This window comes from Drosophila hydei, unplaced genomic scaffold (assembly GCF_003285905.1).
Source record: "Drosophila hydei strain 15085-1641.00,03,60 unplaced genomic scaffold, DhydRS2 tig00008122-arrow-pilon, whole genome shotgun sequence".
Lineage (NCBI taxonomy): Eukaryota > Metazoa > Arthropoda > Insecta > Diptera > Drosophilidae > Drosophila > Drosophila hydei.
The window spans coordinates 3,618,764-3,639,668 of record NW_022045833.1 but is presented as its reverse complement, the minus strand read 5'-3'; the positions used below and the strand labels follow the sequence as shown (position 1 = coordinate 3,639,668).

General features: G+C 38.4%; 2 protein-coding genes across 2 annotated transcripts in view; one reads left to right on the top strand and one right to left on the bottom strand.

The window, feature by feature from the left end:
* Positions 1 to 20,905, bottom strand: part of LOC111597681 — a 74,869-nt gene that overhangs the window by 52,884 nt on the left and 1,080 nt on the right. Inside the window, 8 exon segments of the mRNA XM_023312511.2 lie at positions 10,528 to 10,674; positions 10,751 to 10,876; positions 11,396 to 11,587; positions 11,918 to 12,163; positions 12,509 to 12,625; positions 14,258 to 14,363; positions 14,491 to 14,599; positions 17,877 to 18,068. Of these exon segments, the coding sequence (XP_023168279.2) occupies positions 10,528 to 10,674; positions 10,751 to 10,876; positions 11,396 to 11,587; positions 11,918 to 12,163; positions 12,509 to 12,625; positions 14,258 to 14,363; positions 14,491 to 14,599; positions 17,877 to 18,068 (1,235 nt within the window).
* On the top strand, positions 5,982 to 7,281 carry LOC111597680. The gene is made up of 4 exons (XM_023312509.2): positions 5,982 to 6,351; positions 6,406 to 6,529; positions 6,987 to 7,116; positions 7,171 to 7,281. Exons 1-3 carry the CDS (start codon positions 6,037 to 6,039, stop codon positions 7,094 to 7,096), a joined length of 549 nt encoding a protein of 182 aa, XP_023168277.2. The 5' UTR covers positions 5,982 to 6,036; the 3' UTR covers positions 7,097 to 7,116; positions 7,171 to 7,281.

The following is a 20,905-nucleotide window of genomic DNA, read 5'->3' as shown; positions in this document are numbered from 1 at the left end:
CGACACCCGCTCATTAAATATACAACGAATGAAATGTCAACGTGAAAATTAATTAACTCAATTGCAGAGCTTTGACTTTCAGTGGGACAACCGGAGGTTGGCTGCTGGCTGTTTGGGGCACGCTTGCGGTCGCGTTTCGGCGGTCGCCGCGAATTTCGGTCTCATATTTCAATCAAAAACGGCGACAGCTGCGTGCCAGCAGCATAAGCTGCAACATCATTTTGGCAAGAGTCCATCAACAAGGCTGAGGCGTTGCTGCCACAGCGGAAGCCGCAGCATCAGCCTCATTAATATTTACAAGCGGCGTGCCGCAAATTTTGGCGCAGCCAGCAGCATGGGAGGCGTGTTTATGAGCCAAGGGTGCGAGTAAAGGCGCAAAGTTAATTGCTAAATGACAAAAACATACAAAGGGGGCGTGGCAGTGGGTAGCAGCGCACAAACAGAAAGAAAAAAACAGGCAGAGAGAGACAGAGACAGGGACATAGAAAGAGAGAGATACACAGAGACAATTGACAGAAGGCACAGGAGAATAGCAGAAGTTGGGCAGCTGCCCCAAGATTAATGTGAGGCAATTAAACGTTTAAGTGTTGATTAATGTGACTTTGCCGTATTTAAGAGCCTCCCCTCCCAGCTTAAAAAAGCGATGTGTGGGTGGATATCAGGCTGTCAATCAGGAGGCGAACAAAATAGAAAGCAGCGAAAGTGAGCAGAGAAAAAGGAAATATGCAAAATGTTGTTGGCCTAATTCGGGTCACTGGCATCACCATAAATTCCGAGGGTATCCAGCAAACGAGGCTAGGTGCAAGCAGCAAGCAGCAAGCAGCAAACAGCAGAAGCAGAACTCAAATTGAAAGACATTCGCATTTATCATCTTTACGGTTTAACTGCCAAAGTGCTTTGAAGGGATAACCAGCCAAGTGTAAACCAGAACAGAACAAAACAGCAGCAGTAGCAGCAGCAAAGTAAAGCAAACAAGCAAAAGTAAAAAAAAAAAACGAGAGAAGCTTTGCTAAGTCAAACAATGTTGTACGCCTTACTAGTTTTATCCCGCCTTTGCATCTCGAACGAGTTCTGTGTTAAAAATAAAAGGTAGCATAAACTATGAACGTCAAATAAAGCGCACTTGGCTAAAAGAAGTGCAGCAATTAAATGTATAAAATATGGCATTGGTATCTGAGCAAGTCAAGACAAGACGATGAGAAATATCAGAAGTAGGAGCTATAGCTAAACAACAAGCCGAGCTACAAGCACACAGACAAATGTCTATCAAGGGAGAGTTTTGCTGACAGAAATGTTTGTTCAAGTGCCAAGACAATGTGCTCTGGCTAAACAAAACAAATGGCTAGCAAGGATTACGGCAGCATTTTGGCTGATTTTCAAATGAAATTTTAATGAATGAAAACAGCCAGAAAACTTTGCCAACAAATGCGCCCCAGCTCACTCCCTCTCTTTCTCTGGACTAAGAGAAAAAATAAATAAATTTATAACCACAAACCAAAAATGCGGCACTTGTCGTGCGTTCACAAAATTCTTGAAGTGAAATCTTGGTTGGCAACTCTCCTCTGCTGATCCAAGCTGCTCAAATCTGTCTGCCGAGCGCTGTTCTGAGTGCAACAAAAACAACAGCAGCAGCAAAATAACCATAAAAGCAGCTGCTTTGCACTAAGAGCTGCGCACAGTATGCTGTTCAGATTTACGCTTAAATATTTATCAACTTCGAACAGCAGCCACAATGAATGAGTGGGCGACAGAGAAGAGCGAGGGGGGGGGGGGGGGGGGAGGAATATACATATAAAAACAAATATAAATAGGCGCAACAATGTACTTTAAATGCTCTTACAAAACATGTTTTCTTTATATACTTATAATAAATTTAACCAATTTTATGAGCTAACAAAGGAAGGGTAGCAGAAGCGTGGTTAGGCGAACAGAATGCTGTGTATAAAGCTGGCTTTTAGAGCGCATAAATAAGCCGTTATTGCTTTTATCAGCTTGTGCAATATTTAGAAATTTTCATTCTAACTATTCCTCAGAAACAAAATTATTTTAATGCGAAATCTTATAAGTCTTATAAATAAAATCATTTTGCGATGATAAAATACATATAAAGTTATCTGCTAAACTTTGATATCTGACTTACTTTTACTTTTCATATATATCTAACTAATGTCAATAAAAAACATTCTATGCCAAAACTCTCCAGTTTGACTCGACAAAGACTTAGACGCGTCAGAGTAGGAGTATCTCCTAGTCTGGCACACCAAGCAATTACTCTGAATAATATATTCAGCTTTGTAAACTAAGTTATCATATTTATTTATAATGCTGACAAATCAGCCAAAACGTTGACTTGGGCAATGCGAAACTGAGAGGAGAGAATATTTATTATTTTTTTTTAAATTAAATTTCTTGATATTTTTAAATTGGAATTTATTGCATTTTATTATTATTAGAGAATATTAGTCAGAGTATTATGAGAATATTTTAAATTAAATTTCTAGATATTTTTAAATTGGAATTTATTGAATTATATCAAAATGTTGTTCATCTTTCAAAGTTCTGAATTTATACCTTCGACGCTTCGTAACTAACTTAAGACCGAACTGAGCTTTGGTAAGGCATACAATTTGCTTTATATATTGTTGCTTAAAGAGTTTCTTCTTTCAACTTTTATTCAGTTGTTGGAAAAATGCAGAAACATAAATAATTCTAGTATATATGAATATAGATAGCTTTCTCAATTAATGGCAGAGAATAATATATTAAATGGTATGCTTGCCTTCTTCTATTAGTTTACTGACATGAAATATTGAATATCAAATTGAATTTTCACATTTGAACTTAGCAAAACGAGCAAAGCTAGCAAAGAGCGCTTCATCTCTGCTCCAACTAAATACATTGTTAGCATAACAAATCAATAAATTATGTGTTTGGAATAATTCTGCTGCTTATACGTAATAGGATTCATTAGAATTTCAAAGTGCCCCATTTCAACAAGTGTACAATCAAACGTTTCTGCTTTTTGCGCTAGTTGTGCGCGTTGCGAAACAAATCGAACAACAGGAAGGACAGCAGGAAGGCGGGCAGGAAATGCAGGCATATAATAATTATTTACACGCCGCAAAATTCAGCAAATTAGTTGATGTGAACATCCTTTTGATAAAAATTGCGTGGTTGCTGCGTGGGTGATTAATTGAAGCAGCAGCAGGGAGAGACAGAGAGCAAGGGAGAGTGAGAGAGAGCGAAGCCTGGGTTAAGGCATGCTACGAGACAGGCACAATGCTATGATGACTTTAATTAAATTTTCTTAGCCGCCAAACAATCCTTTTATGGCGCCATGTTGCTGTGTATGTGTGTGAAGGCTAATGAAAATCAAACGTTGCAACACATTCAACTGTCCCAGCAGCTAAGCAAAATGAATGGAGCAGGCATGGCTGGCGCTGCTCTTGCGACCTCCAAGCGGCAGCATCTTGTGATTTATTATTAAATACGAATATGAATATTTCTCAGGACAGCGTGTGCTAGGCATAAACAACAACAGCAGGAGCAAAGCGAACAAAGGGCATAAACAATACGCGCCTGAACCTGCGCGCCATTTTGATGCGCATTTTTATGATTAATTAAAATTTATGTGGCAGCAGCAGCAAAAAAATACAACAAGAAAATTATCTCTGCTTATGTGGCAACATATTTAGCTGCGCCCAATTAAGTGCGAAGCCTAAGATTGAGTGCTGTCAACCCCAAAAATACGCCCACGCTCTCTATGCCCCGCCTCTTGCTGCTAATTGTGGTAACAAACTATGCCGTTAGCTCTGGCAGAGCAGAAAAAAACATGCGAAGGAGAGTTGCGAGGGAGTGTGAGAGTGAGGGAGTGGGCCAGATAGAGCGCAGCGCATTTTATATTTATTAAAGCAATAAAATAAAGTACAGCCACGCCCACCGCTCTGCGAGCTATGCTACGCCTGCAACAGTTGCCCAGATAACGTGTCCTGGCAGCTACAGAGAAATATCGCCATGTCATAGCCGTCATGCAGGTCGCTCCCAAAGGACTCAGCTCACGTTACATAAATTTAGCTGTGTGTGCGAGTGTGTCTACGCGCGTGTTAGTGTGTGTGTGCAAATTGCTGTTGTTGTAGCATTTTGGACAACGCCTACGCCTTATGTTAACTGGTCCCATCGCATAGATTTGGAGGCATATGTAACAAGGGGCGACGCAATAAATTTAAAATTAACCCTTTTAGGTGCACGGCTTTTGACCTCGGCGCCCTTTCAATCTATTTTAGCCAAAGGGCCATTTTTGGCACACACACGCCCTCAACCTCAAATAGTTGTCAACAGAAGCCAAAAACAAAGAAATTTTATTTCATTTGCATGTGTTCTTTGTGGCTGACCCGTACACAAATGAAATGTCTTCAACAGATATTTTTCGTTGCATACTTTTGAGCGCAAAGTTGAAATTTTCCAAAGAATTCGAATAAACCAGCAGGAAAATGGTGAAATATTTTACACTTGACTTGACTGTGTTATTAAAATGTCAGGCATGCTTTGGTATTTCATATAAGAAATTTATTTAATCCGAAAATACTTAATATGCAACTCTTGAGGCAGGTCGGGGCTAAGTTGAGCTCGGACTAAGCAAACTCCATATTAGAGGAGAATTTTTGTAAATAAAAATTTGATAGGAGCTTCAAAGGAATTTCAATGTGTTGATTATGAATCTATCAGTGTGTGTTAACTGTGTAATAGAAATGTTAAAGGGAATTTTGCTACCTTATAGAGTTCTGACTTGATCAAACCATGTACTGAAATCTTTATCGACGTTTTCTTCTTGCTGCTTAGCTAACCTTAGCCAATATGTTACTCAAGACTTTTAAGATATAGACTTATAAATATTCTCAAAATATATTCAAAAGCGCTCTTCTTGCTGCTCAACTAGACCGTAAAAGTTTAGCAAAAATCTTAAAGTTATTCTAGACTTGCTACTAAGTTGTGAAACTCTAGAGTAAATCTCTACAAATAATGACTAGATTTACTAGAATCAAAATTAATATCTTAGTTTACCATTGAGCATCAACTCAGCTAGTCTTAACATCATCTATGTAAAACCAGTCAGCTATATCTTTGCTATATAACCTTCGTTAAATGTCATATTTAGTTCAATTAGCTGTGAGGCACCACAAATGTGAAAGGAAAAAGAGTAAAAAGTGATTTGTGTATGCGGCAGCAGCAACAACGAAAAATTATTAAAAATTCAAATAATTTTCAATGCAATTGGCAAATTGAATAATTGCGTAAAATATAAATTAAGTTGAGAATTTCATTTGGCTTTTGGTTTCAAATTTTAATTAAGTGAAGTGTGTTCTTTGTGTGCCAAAATGAATTTGATATATAAAAATTATGAAACGTTATGCAACTTAATTTAAATGAATTGTGCTGCCACTTATTGTGCCATGATGACATGGCCAAAATAAAGGCCATTAAAAAAGGGCCAGCAAAGTAAGTAATCAGGACTAGAGTGCGCAACACACAGCCACAATGGCATGCTGCGGCAGGCAGCCGGAAGGGGCGTAGCTGGATGGGGCATGACTGGGCGGCCTAGGCAATGGACACAGAGTTCAAGTGGCCAAGTCAAGACAATTCGAAAAATGCTTTTAAAAGGAAATCAGTAAAGGAATTTCGCTTATGGCCAACTGATTGTGCCACAACGGGGTGGCACGCGGCATGAGGCAGCTGTCAAAGGCATGAACTTAGCTGGCAAATAGAAAGAGATGCTGTGCAAGTGAGCGATGGGGAAAGAGAAAGTGAGAGTTGAAGCTGAAAAATTGAATTGTTTTAGATTTCTGCTCTCATTTTCGCTGCGCCAAACAAATAAATCAAATTGGATTTTCGCTTGTGCACTTAATTTTCGTCGAGGAAATTGCACAAAAACTTCATCAAAAGCAGCTGAAAACAATCAGAGTAGGCCTTTTCCTTTCAATATGCTATAAATTTAATTGTGTTTAAACATTTCGTCAAATTAATGCGATATCGATTTCAATGTCTATTCCAAATTTAATGCATGGTTCGCCTTGGCGCCAACAGTTGAATGTCGTTAACCATGCCATACTCAATGTCCAGAGCTGCTGCTACTTTTTCAGCCTGAAAATGGGCTGCAAGCTAATTGTGCTATTCGAAAATATTCTCGGTCTATGGCAGATATACCTCGGCTACAGTCAAATCCATGACATAAATAGAAATTTGGCGCCCGAATGGTTCTCTTCCAACACAACTCAGCACAATTCGGAGTTTTATTTGTTCTTGGGACTCGTTGCTTTCTTTTGCGCCCAACTTCTGTTGGCCGGCGTTGTCTTTGTGAGTATTACGTTGACGATGCTACCTTTATTAAAGACAGATATATTCCTATAGCAACGCAAGGTATGTGTCATGATTTGGATAGGTGTGATGGCATCGTCCACGGTGGCTTTTATGTTCTATACGCTGGTCATTGATTGCATACCTGAATCTATGCTAATCGATACATTGGTCTCAGGTGGGTTACTAAGATATATACAAGCCGGGGTCAGGGTATGAGATCCTCCTACTCGAACTTGATAGTCAATAAGATTTAATACCAGCCAGTGTTGTGTAAAACACCATGTAGTTGAGTCATCAAAAGGAGATATCATTTGAGTATTTGTAAAAATAATTATTTCTGAGAAGGGAATTTTTACATTGTTTTAAGTGTTCAGGGTTAAAAGATATGGACATTTTTGTAAAACTCCACACTAAAACTAATGAAATCGAAGGCTTGATTAACTTTTGTATATTTTGAGCTTTTGAGTGTTGACAATTGATGCCATTTGCAACACTGTTCCCAAAAAATAACAATTATTTATGCACTTTTACTTAGCAAAGTCTAATATTATTAAGAACTGATTCTTGTTTCAACACTAGCTACGCATAACATAACACTTTACAACACTAAAATGCTTCTTTCATCTTTTCAGCTCTTCAAGCATATTTTGTAGGAATAGGTTTAGCCTACCATATGCAATTAGAACGAAGTGAAAATTCTGACGACGATCTCGAGGTGCTCTTCACGGCTAGCGCGGCTTGAGAGCTCTTCGATTAAAAATAGTAAGCAATATTTTTTAAGAAAATGGTTTAGAAATAAAAGATTCATTGATGCAGTTTATCAAGCATTTGTTTCGATTGGACTACAACTAATCGCTATATATTAGATATAAATATTCAGATATTATTTGTTAAGTCATGCCATAATTCCGACCACTACAACCAATCTTTGAGCTATTTAATTGGACTTGATTTGTTCTAATATGTACAAATGCAATTGTTATTATTATAAATTGTAATTAAATTGTATTAGTTGAAACATGCTGTTGTGATAATGGTGTCTAAATATTAGTTCGCATTGAATTCTATTTTTCGTTATTATTGCAATGCAAATGCGCGGAAATTGTAATGGAAATTGTAATGGAAATTCTATTTGCATTTCTCTCTTTTTTATTGCTTTCGTTTGCCTCTTTTATTACTCAAAAATTGATTGCACTGGTAAATTTTGGACAGAGAAAAATTGCATAATCAAATAAAATAATGAAAATATAGTGAAACAGTTTTTTTTTAGTTATTTACTAAATTTGTATCTTCGCTAGAACGAAGTCGGAATGCTCTTTCCACACTCGTTTGTAATCAAATATTAATTTATTTTATTTTTTTGTTTTTTAAGAACTTAATAAATTTTTTTTGAGAGTTTTAATAAATAAATAAATTTATTAAATTTTTATATTTTGGATTAGTTGCAAAAATATATTTAAAATGTTTTGTATTATTATAGTACATTAAAAGTTTTTCTTGATTTATTCTACTCACTCATGCTCGTTTCTTGTACTTCTGTGTGTCTCTATTAAACGTTTTGAGCTTAGAGAATGTAAACTTATAATATATACTTTCTAGCTTGTTGTTCTACGATTGAGTATGAGGAAATCGATCAAATTTATATATAAGCCTTGGCAAATTAACTAAACCTCTATCTGTCATAGTATTGGCATTAACAAGTTTTACAATTGGCACAGGGTTTACCTGCTTAGGCCTCATACTTCAGACCAAAAATATAAATATTCTATTTAGCTCAAATATCTGCGGACTATGAACGAGTATTGTGCTTATAAGTGGCAAGAGCATATAGATATTGGCTAAACTTAAGCAATTGATAAACAAAAACCAATTGATAATTGCAACTAGATAATGCGAATTTCTTACTTTTGCGTACGATTTTTTTGGCGGCTCTCGCGAGGCTGTTGCCGTGGGCGTGCCGCGTTTGTTAGTGCGATTCTTTTTGAGTACGATAACGCGCATGGTGCACTGTTTTTTTCTTTCCTTTCTTCTCTTTTAGATTAGTGATTAGTGGCTATGTGTGTGTGTGTGAGTGTAAGTGTGTGTGGGTGTAAATTATTATTGAACACACGACGAGGTAACAACAACAATTATTAATTAAAAGGCAAATGGTCCGCTGTTTGCTTCTTGCGAGTCCTTCAAATGCCGTTTGCAAACGGATTTGTTCATTCGAGTAAGGAATTGTTGTAAATTATATTATCTTATAAGTTAACTACTAGTTAGTTGAGTTAGCTGTGGTATTTACAGTACAGTTTAACGAGAGTAAGTAGCATTTGTTACTATATAACTAGAGTTTTTAGTTAGGCACTAGATGCTTAGGTGTAGTTGGTGTGTGTGTGTATGTGTGTGTGATAAGATTAAAATGTTGTTCTAGCTATTGCTATTGCGATATCTGCTAGGAGTTTGAAACAAGCGTGTGTGTGTGGGCATCTTATTCTTAGTCTTTTTGGCCAAGTTTTGTTAGCTGTTATTTTTGTTGGTCTTATTAACCGACTATATTTATTAGTAGAATGCACTAATTACGATTAATACGGAAAGCAAGCAAAACGTATCGAAGAAAACTTGCGACAGTGCTACAAATTAGTAATTAATTTAATTTAGAATTTCATATTGTTTGCGGCGCACGGTGCGTATGCGTGTTATTTAGATTTAGATTCAGTTTGGATAGAAAGCTAATTGAAATATATATATTTTACAATATGCGCTGCCTCTAACATTAGTTAATTACTGAATTGTTGTTGCTGTTGATCAACGACATATGTATATTGCTCTTTACTTACGCTCAAATCAAGTTTTATATATATTGTTTGGGTTTATTCGATTTTGTATCTGAACACAAAAGCCTGCCCTGCACTGCGCTCTATGAACTGTATTTATTACATATATATATTGTCTAAGGATAAATTGGTAATTGGTAATTGGTAATTGGTTGTTATTGTTGCTGTGGTTCTTGTTGTTATGGGGACAACGCCTTCGCCTAAGACAAATGCTAGCGCATTTCGCATGGATAGACAGTATTTATATATATATATATTTAGTTTTTGGACACGAGCTATGCCAGCCAATCAAAGGCGACGCTTTTGTTTTTCTTTAATTTGTTGTTGTTGTTATTGTTGGTGGTGTCGTACGGATTGCGGATCACTCAGCAGCTAAGTGGCAGGCAACAACAAGGGGCGAGTTTGTTGGCTCGACGCGCGTTATCAGCAACGTTCAGATGCAGGCACGTGACTGAGCTGGTGCGAGGCTAGCACGTTGCTTTTATAAACAGCAGACGAGGCTGGCTGGCGACGACAGCGACTACGACAACGACAACGACGAAGACAGCGCGACGACTGCGACTGCGACTACGACAACGACGACGATCTGGCAACGCTGCGCATGCACATGTCCCCGACTCTCCACACTCACCCTCACTCTGACTCTCTCACTCTCTCGTTAGCCGAGTCGAAACAGCTGTGCGAGCTTCGAGTTTAACGCCATCAAACAAACAATTTTGTAGCATTTAGTTTGATTCGCACAGTGTCACCTAAAAAAATGCACTCTCACACACGCACACACACATAACACACACTCAGCGCATATTTGTTAATTTTAACACAATTTCTCGGCACGTGTAGTCGACGACATCGTTGATTGTTGTTGTTTTCTGCTGCTGAACACAAGACACTGACTGACCAGACGCTAGCTCCTCTATCGCAATACTAAACGAAGCACGTTTCGTCCTTCCGGAGTTATGCTCCCACAGCATTCAGGGAACATTATGAATGGGACATGCGCAGTGAGCGCCTATGGCAAACTGAATGCCAAAACCTAAAAGACAGCTGTTTGACCTACATACTGTGTGTGGGCTCGGTGCATGTGTACTGTGAAGCGTGCACACACACTTTTATGGAGCACTGTAGGCAAGCAACTTTAGTGTCTCTCGGGATATGTAAATTTCAAAGAACTTTTCGTTAGTGGCAAAAGCTCTCTCTGGGGCACATCCAACAGGTGCCACAGGAGAAGCGAAAAAGCTGCCACAAAAAGCTGCCACAAAAAGCTGCATACTTTACGGCAATTCGGCAAGCTTAAAGATTGCGTAGTTGTCCGAACTAAATAAAGCTTTTCAACACAGTAAAGCAGCTACAAACTCACCTGTGCACGTATGGCAGCCAGGTGTATTTGTTTGGCGCGCAAGTCGAATTTCTTCATGGATAAATCCTCCTGGAGCTCGTTAACCTTGTTGTACAGCTGACCCTCAATGCCGCGTGCTTGTGTGCGATTCAGCGCATCAATGGAGTCCTACATATATGATATAATACGTATATATATAAGTAGAAAGGTATTTCACATGTATATATGATAGCTTGTTACACACCTGCAGCTGACGTATTTGCAATTCCAATTCAATAGACTCACGCTTAAGCGACTCCAGTGCGGAACGTTGCGACAGCGTTGAGTGTCGGTCAAAGACGAGCTCGTTGCGCAAAATGGGCGTCATCTCCTGTGTATGTGGCAAGAGTAGAATGTGTTTGAGGATTAGAGTTCGCTCATTGAATTTAATTGAAAGGGGTTCCTTGGAATTAGCTACCTGAGAGTTACCTTATTAGGTGATCAGTCAAAGATTAAATTCTGTCGGCCATGAACGGAATTTACGCTCAGTGGTTCATTTTAAAGATCCTTTCAACTCAGTTGGTTAAAAGGTGAAGTCGGTCTAGATATCTTAAGTTATCTTATCTTATCTTAAGTTTTGTATTGACTAACTACAAATCTATTTTTAAATATTTTAAATATTAATTTCAGAAACTTCAGTACCTTATCGAGTTCTTCAATCGATAAATGGTAGAATTTCTAGTGCTTATTAACTCTAGCAATTGTTTAGACTACCCTCGTTAGTATCGCTGCATAGCTTGTATATTCAACACAATGACTTAATAGTCAAGGCTTAGGCTTTATCATTGGATTAAGCTAAAATAACCAACGCTACCAACGCTCATGATTTATAATATGAGTATTTGCTTACATTATAGTCAGCTGCCTCGTCGGCCGTTTCGCCCGGCTGCTGTGCTTGAGGTGGAGCAAAGGCGCGTCGTGGCACCTTCTGTGCCTGCGATGGTTGCGCCAGCAAACGCACAAAGTTCACCAGATCCTGCTGTGGCAAGACGGCGCTGCACTGGCTGGCCAAGCAGCCATAGCGCCTCGACTGTTCCGTGGCCTACAAATACATGAAAACCAATTATGCACATTTCTATATATATTTATAGAATTGTATACTTTATTATATAAATAAAAATGTGTTTTTGATGTCTGTTCGCACGCACCGAACATTATATGAAATTGCCTGGCGCAATTTGCGCACCTGGACACAATTATGAGCAATTATTATAATGGTGATGAAATTGTTTTCCACGCGGAGTGCAAATGAAGCCACGAACAAATTTCAGTGCTGGAAATTGTGTCAAGCAACCACCTGCTGATACTGCTGTTGGCAACAGTTGCAACAAATTGCAGCACGTAGCCATAAATCCTCATAATGTGAACTCACCTTGGCGGCAATTACATCGGCGCCCTGTTGCAACGAATCGGAAACAATGTTGCATAGGTCGTTGTGTATCTCCTCCAGCTCCTGCATCAATTGGGGCAATGTGTCGCAATGATAGGCCTCCAGCATGCCATTCGTAGCATGCAGTTGCTGCACGTACGCATTGTGCGCATCGATATATTCGGTCAGCGAGTGTTGGCTGGGATTTTGCCTATGTGCCAGATGGCATTGCTTGTAGTCCAGGCGACACTGCAAAACAAATAAGCCAAAAAATAAGAGAACAGAAAACAATACAGAGGCGTACAATTGTCAAGGGGCATGCGACAACATGGCGTATGTGCAATATAAATGACTGTATATATATATGTGTGTGTGTGTGTGTGGCTGTGGCTGTTGCTTTAAGCTGTTTTCTGCTTGCCAGCATACACAATCGTAGACACACGCTGTGCCACTTAATAAGCCAACGACGGCTTGGCAACATTAAGTGCAGCTCATTAATAAGACGCACTTGGCATGCCACTTAATAATGTTGCAAGTTGCTTTTGTTGTTGTTGCTGCCGCTGCTATTGCCGCTGTGTTTGTTTGTTAACGCACCTTTGACAGCTTCTCTTCAGTCTTTGCGATTATAGTCTCAAAAGACTCCCTGTGCGTAAAGATTTTGCGACTTTGAACTTTGCGATGAAAGGATTTATCCAGCATGGGCCGAGATACCTGCGTAAAAAATATATACAAAAGGCAAACATGAAAAAGATATAAAGACGAGAATTTAATTAATTTATAATAGGCACATAAACAGTTTTTCATGTCTTTTCATACGCACAGATTCCCTATTCTGCACGTTAGTCTTTAATATTCTCCAATCCCCGCGTTTTGTTTTAGCCAAAATGCAAATCATCATGCAAAATGCTAATGAAAACCAAATGGCTACAAAAAATAAGCAAAATACAGGCTATAAAAGAATATATAACAAAATGTTATACAATAAAAAACGAATTAGATGTAGATGAAGCATGAACGACTTGCAGATATCCTTTGTTTCAGCCTGCAGTTGTCTATATGAGATATGCATTTGTTTTTGCTATTTGTCGCTGTGATGACAGCGTTAAATTATATTGATATATATTGGGCCAAAGTATAAAAGTGTATATACATATATATATAGTATCTAGCTGATGTGTGTAGCTGTCTAGCTGCTGTACAATTTTATAGCTAAATATTTTTTATAAGAATCTAACTAGACAGCCTAACAGACTGACGTGACGCATATATGCATATATCTCAGACTCGTTTTCCAAGGCTTGTCGAATTGATAATGTTATTTTAGTATATTACAGTTCTCACATGTCATCCGTCTGTCTGTTTCACTTTTTGAATAACTTAACTGATTCGCACAGCATTGGAAAAAGAACTCATGGCTTAAAGATAGAAACTTGAATTCACTCAAAAATTCAGACGCATTCATACTGAAGTTATTCATATGGTTTGCGGAAAAGAAGCAAAGTGCGGACATAAAATACAAGGAAGCAAGTAGCATATATGTGTATGCAAGTGCATTTCAGAAGTAGCTGCACTGTGTGGGCGTAAAATGTAAAGCAGCATATATATGTGCATGTCTCCATATAAGCTAGAGAGTGTAAAACAGCATGGGTCAAGATATTGCAGAGTGGGGCACTGTCGACTACGCGGCTTTAGCTTGTTATAGACAGATAAGCATACTTTGGCATACTCACTACAGGCCTGACACTTACTTTTGTAGTTAAAAAATGAATAAACAAGATAAGTTAACCAGATAAGCCAACACAGAACGAGCTACAAAATTGCACATGTATAAAAATATAACTACATATAATGCAAACAGAAGCTAAATGTTCATATCCTATCATATCATCCTACCAGCAGTATATACCCTTTAATCTATAGATAGCAAGTGTATAAAAAAGTGATGACATTATGCGTCGCTTCAATTACACTTGCGAATTCCCAGGGCGCGCATATACTTGAATAGTCCGCACGAGCACAGACAGAGAGTCAAACCCCAGCACACACACACGCAGAGCTAACCCCAAGCGTTGCGCACATTAAGCGTAATTAGTCGGCTTGTATATACAGGTAACATATGCATGCATAAATGTATATACATAATGAAATTCTTTGAATAGCCCGCGATTGATTTAACTATGCCCATTATTCAATTAACGCATATGACAGCCACAATCTATTTTCGTTGCACTCGTTACAGTGGTTTGGTTTTTGTTTTTGTTTTTGTTGCCATTGAGGTCAACACAAGTAATCCATTTAACTGTCGACAGTTCTCTCACATACAGTTTTTAAATGCTTTCTCACCTGGCGGCTGAGGACGCTGGCAACATCGTTGCAGGCCTGCGAGTCGGTTTCCGCTTCCTGCAGGAATGTTTCCCATGCCTGAAAGATGGCCAGATGGCAGGCGGGTCTGTCAACATTTAACGAATGCCCAAAACGGTAACGAAATTGTAATTGGCAGTGGAAACGAAAACAAAATAAACATATCATTAAAAAAGCTTCATTGAATTTGGTATCCGTGACAGCGCAGCACGTACCGTTCCTTGCGCAGCTCGGCATTCTTCTTGCGATAATTGGATACTAAAGATTGAAGGGCAGTTGCATGTTCCTCATACAATTGGGAGAGTGATTCGTTGAAATCGGATACTGAAATGAAATCAAATCGAAAATGTACTTCAAATGTTAATTTAAATAATGAAAAAGAGTTGTATTTATAGCATTTCACATTAATAATTAATTATTTTTAATTTGCATTTTTGCATTTTGGAGTTAGCAGCATGCAACAAACCTTATAGTTTATGCAATTATTTATGTATAGCCGAGGCCCCTTGCTCCTAACTCCCTCACTCAATTATATATAAATCGATAGTTTCGACTTCGTGTGAACGACAGGAATATCAAATAGCAAACCAAAAACCAGTTTGAATATGCCAAGCAGCGCTCAATTTGCATAGCAGCCAAATAGGACTAGAGATGAGAGGAGATTTTTTCATAGGGTCTGATTTTTAGCATAGACCAAGGGCAAAGCCCTTTACAGCACTTGGGGCGCATACTTAATGTAGGTTCGAATTTCGTTTGCAAATTGCAAACTAAATATTTAATCCAATTTTCAGACAATTATTATAATGGAATTAGTAAAATGTGCTCAAATTTCTACTCTCTATAGTATTATTTTGTTCAATTTAAAGCAAAGCGAAGCCATTTCAAGTTGGCTTTAAAGAAATCTTTAGCAAAATGTGCAAGCTACTTTGATTTTCAGCAGCAAAGTGCATTAGCGTTGAGTACAGCACACACCCACACACACATGCTGCTGCAGCTGCTGCTTAGCAGCTAGAAAACTATTACGTGAAGCGTTTGCTCAAAGCTAACGCCCGGACTTCAGGCTCAAATGCACTTAAACTGAAAGTTGAATGTTTCAACTAAGGATTTAATCAAATCTTTACTACTCGAAGGCATTTACACCATGCACACACACACGCACACATTGAGCTGAACCTTTGCATGCGCACGCTGCGTATACTTAATGCTAAAAGGCTGCCTCGTAAAGGCATGAATAGCCCAGCCCACAGCAGACACACATACTCCTATAAAAAAATAGTCTGTCATCACGGTAATCCATCACATTTACGACTCTTTAAATATACATATATAAGAATCTGCACTGGCTTTTAACTCTTAGACACCAGACGCCAGTCACCTGCCATAAAGTCTTTATATATTTATTTTTATTGACCAGTAGCAACAGCAAGCAACAAGTCAAAGAACTTTTTAGCTGCATTTCAATAGAAATGCTGGCTTATTTAAGTGAAGGCATTCCAATTCCTGGCCATCTAAACGAAGTATTTGGCATTTTTTCCGAAAATTGCAATCATGTGCATCGATACCTGCGAGTGCAGCAGCTGGCCAAAGGCAAATCATGCTGCACAAAGAAATGTTATTAAAAACTTTTTTGCCGCACAACTCTCGCAGCTCAGAGCTGAAATTACAAACGGGCGACCCAAATGCAATTTTCTGTACAGTTTGTGTACGGCGAGAGTATGTTGTGCTTTGGCAGGCTGTGTAACTTTTAGTGACACAAGTCAAAAGTTATGCTCGTGCCTCCTGCCACACTCGATGGAGACACACAAGACTAAATATGAGGCATCAGTTGCCATAGCAAAGATGCCCTGTAAAATGATGGGCTGAGACTGGAGGCGGCGTTGCTAATGATTGGCATTGTAGGATAGTTATCGTATGTTAGCTTGTATGTAAATGAGGTATTAGCAGCTGGCCTTACATAATGTTGTTCTTAAATTTTTCAACATTTCTATAGAGAGTCTGCTTTACACACTATGCTTAACGAGGTCTGTTCAAAAAGTATCCCCAATTTTGTGTGTATTTCTAAAAATTATTCATTCATTCATGAATGTCTCCTTCAAAGTATTTCCCATCAAATAGTTTACACTTGTGCCAATGTTTTTCATTTATTCGAGGCACTTTAAAATATCATTTCATGCTCAGCTGCTCCTTTTATGTCATCATTATCTCCTTAATGGCCTTTTTCTTTCATGCCCCTTTTTCACCGTAAAGGGATAGGTCTTAGCTACACCATTTTGGAACAGCTTGAAATCAAAGATGAGCCAAACCACATCCAAGCAATGTACATTGTGATAAACAAACTGAGCATTCAAATTTTCGGCATAAATAAGGGACATGAATAGCAACATAATGCCATAAACAATCGAAAATCTAATATGGATTATACTTAACAGCGAAAACTGAACTTTGGCGATACTTTTTGAACATATCTCGTACTACATTTGCATTTCAATTCAGGAATTTTCTACATATTTTGCAAATTTGTAAGAAAATTGTATCTGAAAAGTGAAAAATGTACATGAAAAGTCTTCCTTAAATTATTAAATTCTTATTAGATATAAATTCAAATATTTTCAATATATATTCAATATATTAAGGCACTATCAAAATTAACTCTCTAAGTCTTTCCCTAATTAAATTGTCAATTTAATTCACAAATTTGATGACAGTTTAAACCATTTGTCTATAACATCGCTTCTGCTTTCTTTCTCATTTAATAATGATATTCCATGTAATTTGCCAGTTATAAAAAAATGCTTTAAATAAATTTAAATTCCTATTTTTCAACATGTTTACACATATTCACATTTACATATTTACAGCTTGTTCGCTGAGCTGTGGCTGCCAGGACTTTTGATTTGTTTTCAATGTTTTGCATTGTGCGCATTAAAACACATATTTTTGTGTTGCTCTTCATGTAAATGTGACAAGCAATAAATAAAATTCCATACAACGTATCATTTCCAAGAAGGAAAAAAAGCCAGCAAAACAAATAAATTACATTTTCATACCTTTCATTCATACTATTTGCCAGCCATTTGCTTTGATATCAAGCTGCCAACCATTAAAGGTCTACAGGGTATCAGAGCTGACAACAAGCTGGCAATGTCAGTGCAGCATGTGCAGAAACTTGTAACAAACTTTAAAAGGGAAGCAAAGACAACAACGCAACACAGAGATAGAAGGAAATGTTTGTCTTAAGCTGTAAAGCGGACACATCTCTATGGTAGCCAGATGCTAAGCTGGTGTTATTTATAGAGCTGGAAGTTGAAAACGTGTCCGACATCAATTCTATAGATTTATGGCACAATCACTAGGTATGCTGGAGCACAAAGACGCGCTGCGATTGAAATCAATAAGCCATAAAGCGAAAGCCACATAAAATAGAATAAGATACAAGGAACACACTCACCCACGCACACAAGTCAAAACAATCAAAAAACTTCGCAAATAAAACACAATACATTTCTCCCCACACACATAAACTGTTTGTTTGAGCGTGAAAATGGACAACAAAACTTTCGCTACATTCGCTCTTTGGCATTTGTATACGCTTCACACTCACCTGTTTTAATTAACTTAAAGTTGACATTGTTTTGGGATTTGAAAGCCTCGTTCAAGCTGCTGTGACTGTAGTCCTTGAGCACACCATTGTAGGACGCCATGCTGCCCTGTGGGCTAAGGGAACCACCGCGTGGTCCCCTCCACCCGAAGAAACTACGATTTTTTCGACCACTTGAAGATTTTCCCAAAGAATCTGTGCCAAATAAACAAACGCTTATTAATATTACAATATTACAACAACAACAACAAATCAACGAAACACAATCAAAGAGTAACCGCAAAACAAAAAAAAAATATTTCAAACTCAATAATTAATTCAAAGCAAAAAAGGTAAATTAATTAAATGGAAATTCGAAAAAAACGCAAATAGAATTATTGAACGCAAACAAAATTAATTTCATATCAATTTAATCAAATCTCAAACGAAATCAAATAAATCTGTAAGAAAATAAGTAAATAACTCGTAATGAAACAGTTTGAACGTCGCCGTCTCGCAGTTACCCCAGCTCCAGCCCAGCTTTAATATTTTCTGTTATTTCTTTCTACCTGTGTGAGATATATACAGAGCCCGCAGCCAGGTTGGTTGCGGCTGACGTGCCAGACAGCTGGGCACGCCCCCCTTTATCCACAGAGCGGCCGCTTGGCAGTCAAACAAATCGCTGCCTCTCATATTTATGCATAAATAATGAATCGAGCTGGGCCTTCGGTTGCCATCCATTCCATTTGTTGTATTTTCAGTTGAGCAAACGGAAATTTCAAGTGCTTGGGCGCCCATTACAAAAGTCAACAAAGCAACGCAGCTCCCAAGACATTGTCGAGGCTATCCAATTGAGGCTCATTTCAAATTCAATCGATAAATGAAGCGTAACGGCTTCTATTTCTACTTCGACTGCTTATTTTTGTTGGCTAACCAGCTAAAAAGGCATTTGGGAGCGTTCGGATTTTGAGTGTTCAAGTGCTTCCAATTGTTTGACCACACACACACACCCACACACACGACCTTAAGTAGTTGTAGCTGCATTGCATGTGGTTGGGCGCACGTGGCGTATGTGTAATTTTATTTCTTTCCCTTTATTTGTTCGCCCACAAAAGTGTGCTTTGGCAATTATTTAGCGACACTAAATGACGCCATTGCATGGCGGCGGCTTCTCGACTGCACATATTTCGCGGTGGCATAAGCCAGGGCGTGCCACACAATATACTGTGGCAGCAGCTCGGATCACGTCTAACACGCTGTTGATTTAGTTTCAGTTGATAGCTGCTAGTCCTGCTGGTCATCAAATTTGCTACGCTCTGAACTTTTAAATGAATTCCAAGTGGGCGACAACTGGATTCTTGAGGCGTCGCGTGCTCACGTGCGAGCAACTCCTAGCGCCCAGGATGCGCGGCAAATGTTGTTGATTACACTTCATGCGCTGCTAAGCTACGGCTACGGCTACGGCTACGGCTACGGCAGCAACAGCTGCAGCACAGTAGGATGTATAGCAGGATGTGCAGCATGCCTCCTTTTGCTATTTTGCCCTTTGTGAGCACACTTGCATTGCATTTGCCAAGGAATTATGTGCGTGCCCATTTCCAAGTGGAAAAACACGCGCTCCAAAACACCTCCTCCGACCCCGCGGGGGCGCCTTTGCCGGGGGCCACGCAATGCAAGGTTAAATCCCACCAACGTGTGTATGTGTGTGCGTGCGTGTGTGTGCATATATGTGAGTGTGCGTGTGAGTGTGAGCGTGTGTGTGTGTTTGTATGTCCGGAGCATATGCAAGCATGCACATAATCCACTTTGCATGCAAGAGGAGCGTGGGACGGAGATTGGTGCATGTGTGATAAGAATTAGGATAAGACGACAGGCAGTCAGCCCGGATTTGAGTTAAAGTCAAGCGGCGGAAGAGAACTCGACGCGTTCCATATTTAGTTTAGTTTTTGTTTTTATATTTATTCGCTCATAAAAGGTAACTATGCAAACGTGTAAGAAAAAATGAAAAATAACTCAAGTTTGGCATGCGAATAGCTTGCATATCCTTGCAGGAATTACTAATGCGCAGTTTTCTCTCTCTATTTCTTACTTATGCCTGACATCTGACTTCTGACTTTTTGTTTGTGAATTGCAACAATTCTTACAGCCATAGACTGAACTTGTATTTAGAGAGTTTAAGTGAAATATGTTGGATTTGTTTGCTTATAAACTGAAACTTAAAACGCTTCATGTTTATCTAGCAAATACATATATTAAGGCAAGTGTTTCATCCAAAACTTTAGCTGTAAAGCTGACAGTTGCGGCAAACTATTTATATATTATAATAACTATATAGCATGGCAAAGCCTAAGCTCGTCTCACATTCCAAGATGCTAGAAACTTGAATCACGAAACTATTTGCCAAGCAAAGGGAAACTTTAAGAAAATTCTAAGGTTTCTTATTGAAACTTGAATGCTTGTATAAGCCGCCAATGTATTTGAGCTCTTAGCTGATATATTACAAATTTGCAAAAAACTTTGCAGCTATAACTAAATATACTTTGCGGCTATAGCTAAATATATGCAATAAAATTGTTTCAATTTGACTTTAAAACATTTAAACAATTTTTAAAGAAACGTATATTTAGTATAATAGAAGGGTCAGTACCAAGGCCAGTCAATTTGGCAAGCATTAAAACGTGGTATACGACTACTTCTTAGAGTCTTAACAATCTTTTTATATTTATTCATATTTGTTATACATCTCACAATCTTGGTCAAATTATTTATGGTTAGCCAGCAGTCTTCATCTTAGACTCTTTTTAAAGTCGACTTCGAATTATTTGCATTTAAAATCGTCTCAACAGCTAACTATTCATACTAAACATGCTTCTTAGAGCCATTAAGAAATGGCTTTCTAGTCAAAAAACTCGTTACCAGTCGACATTTTCCTAGTTAATCTGACTCTTCTCAAAGGACACAAATTGAATGCATTTTCTGACACTTTCGAACCTCTCACCTACTCATGTAAAAAACCTTAACTGCATTCATGAATACTTCTGATGCCTTAGCAT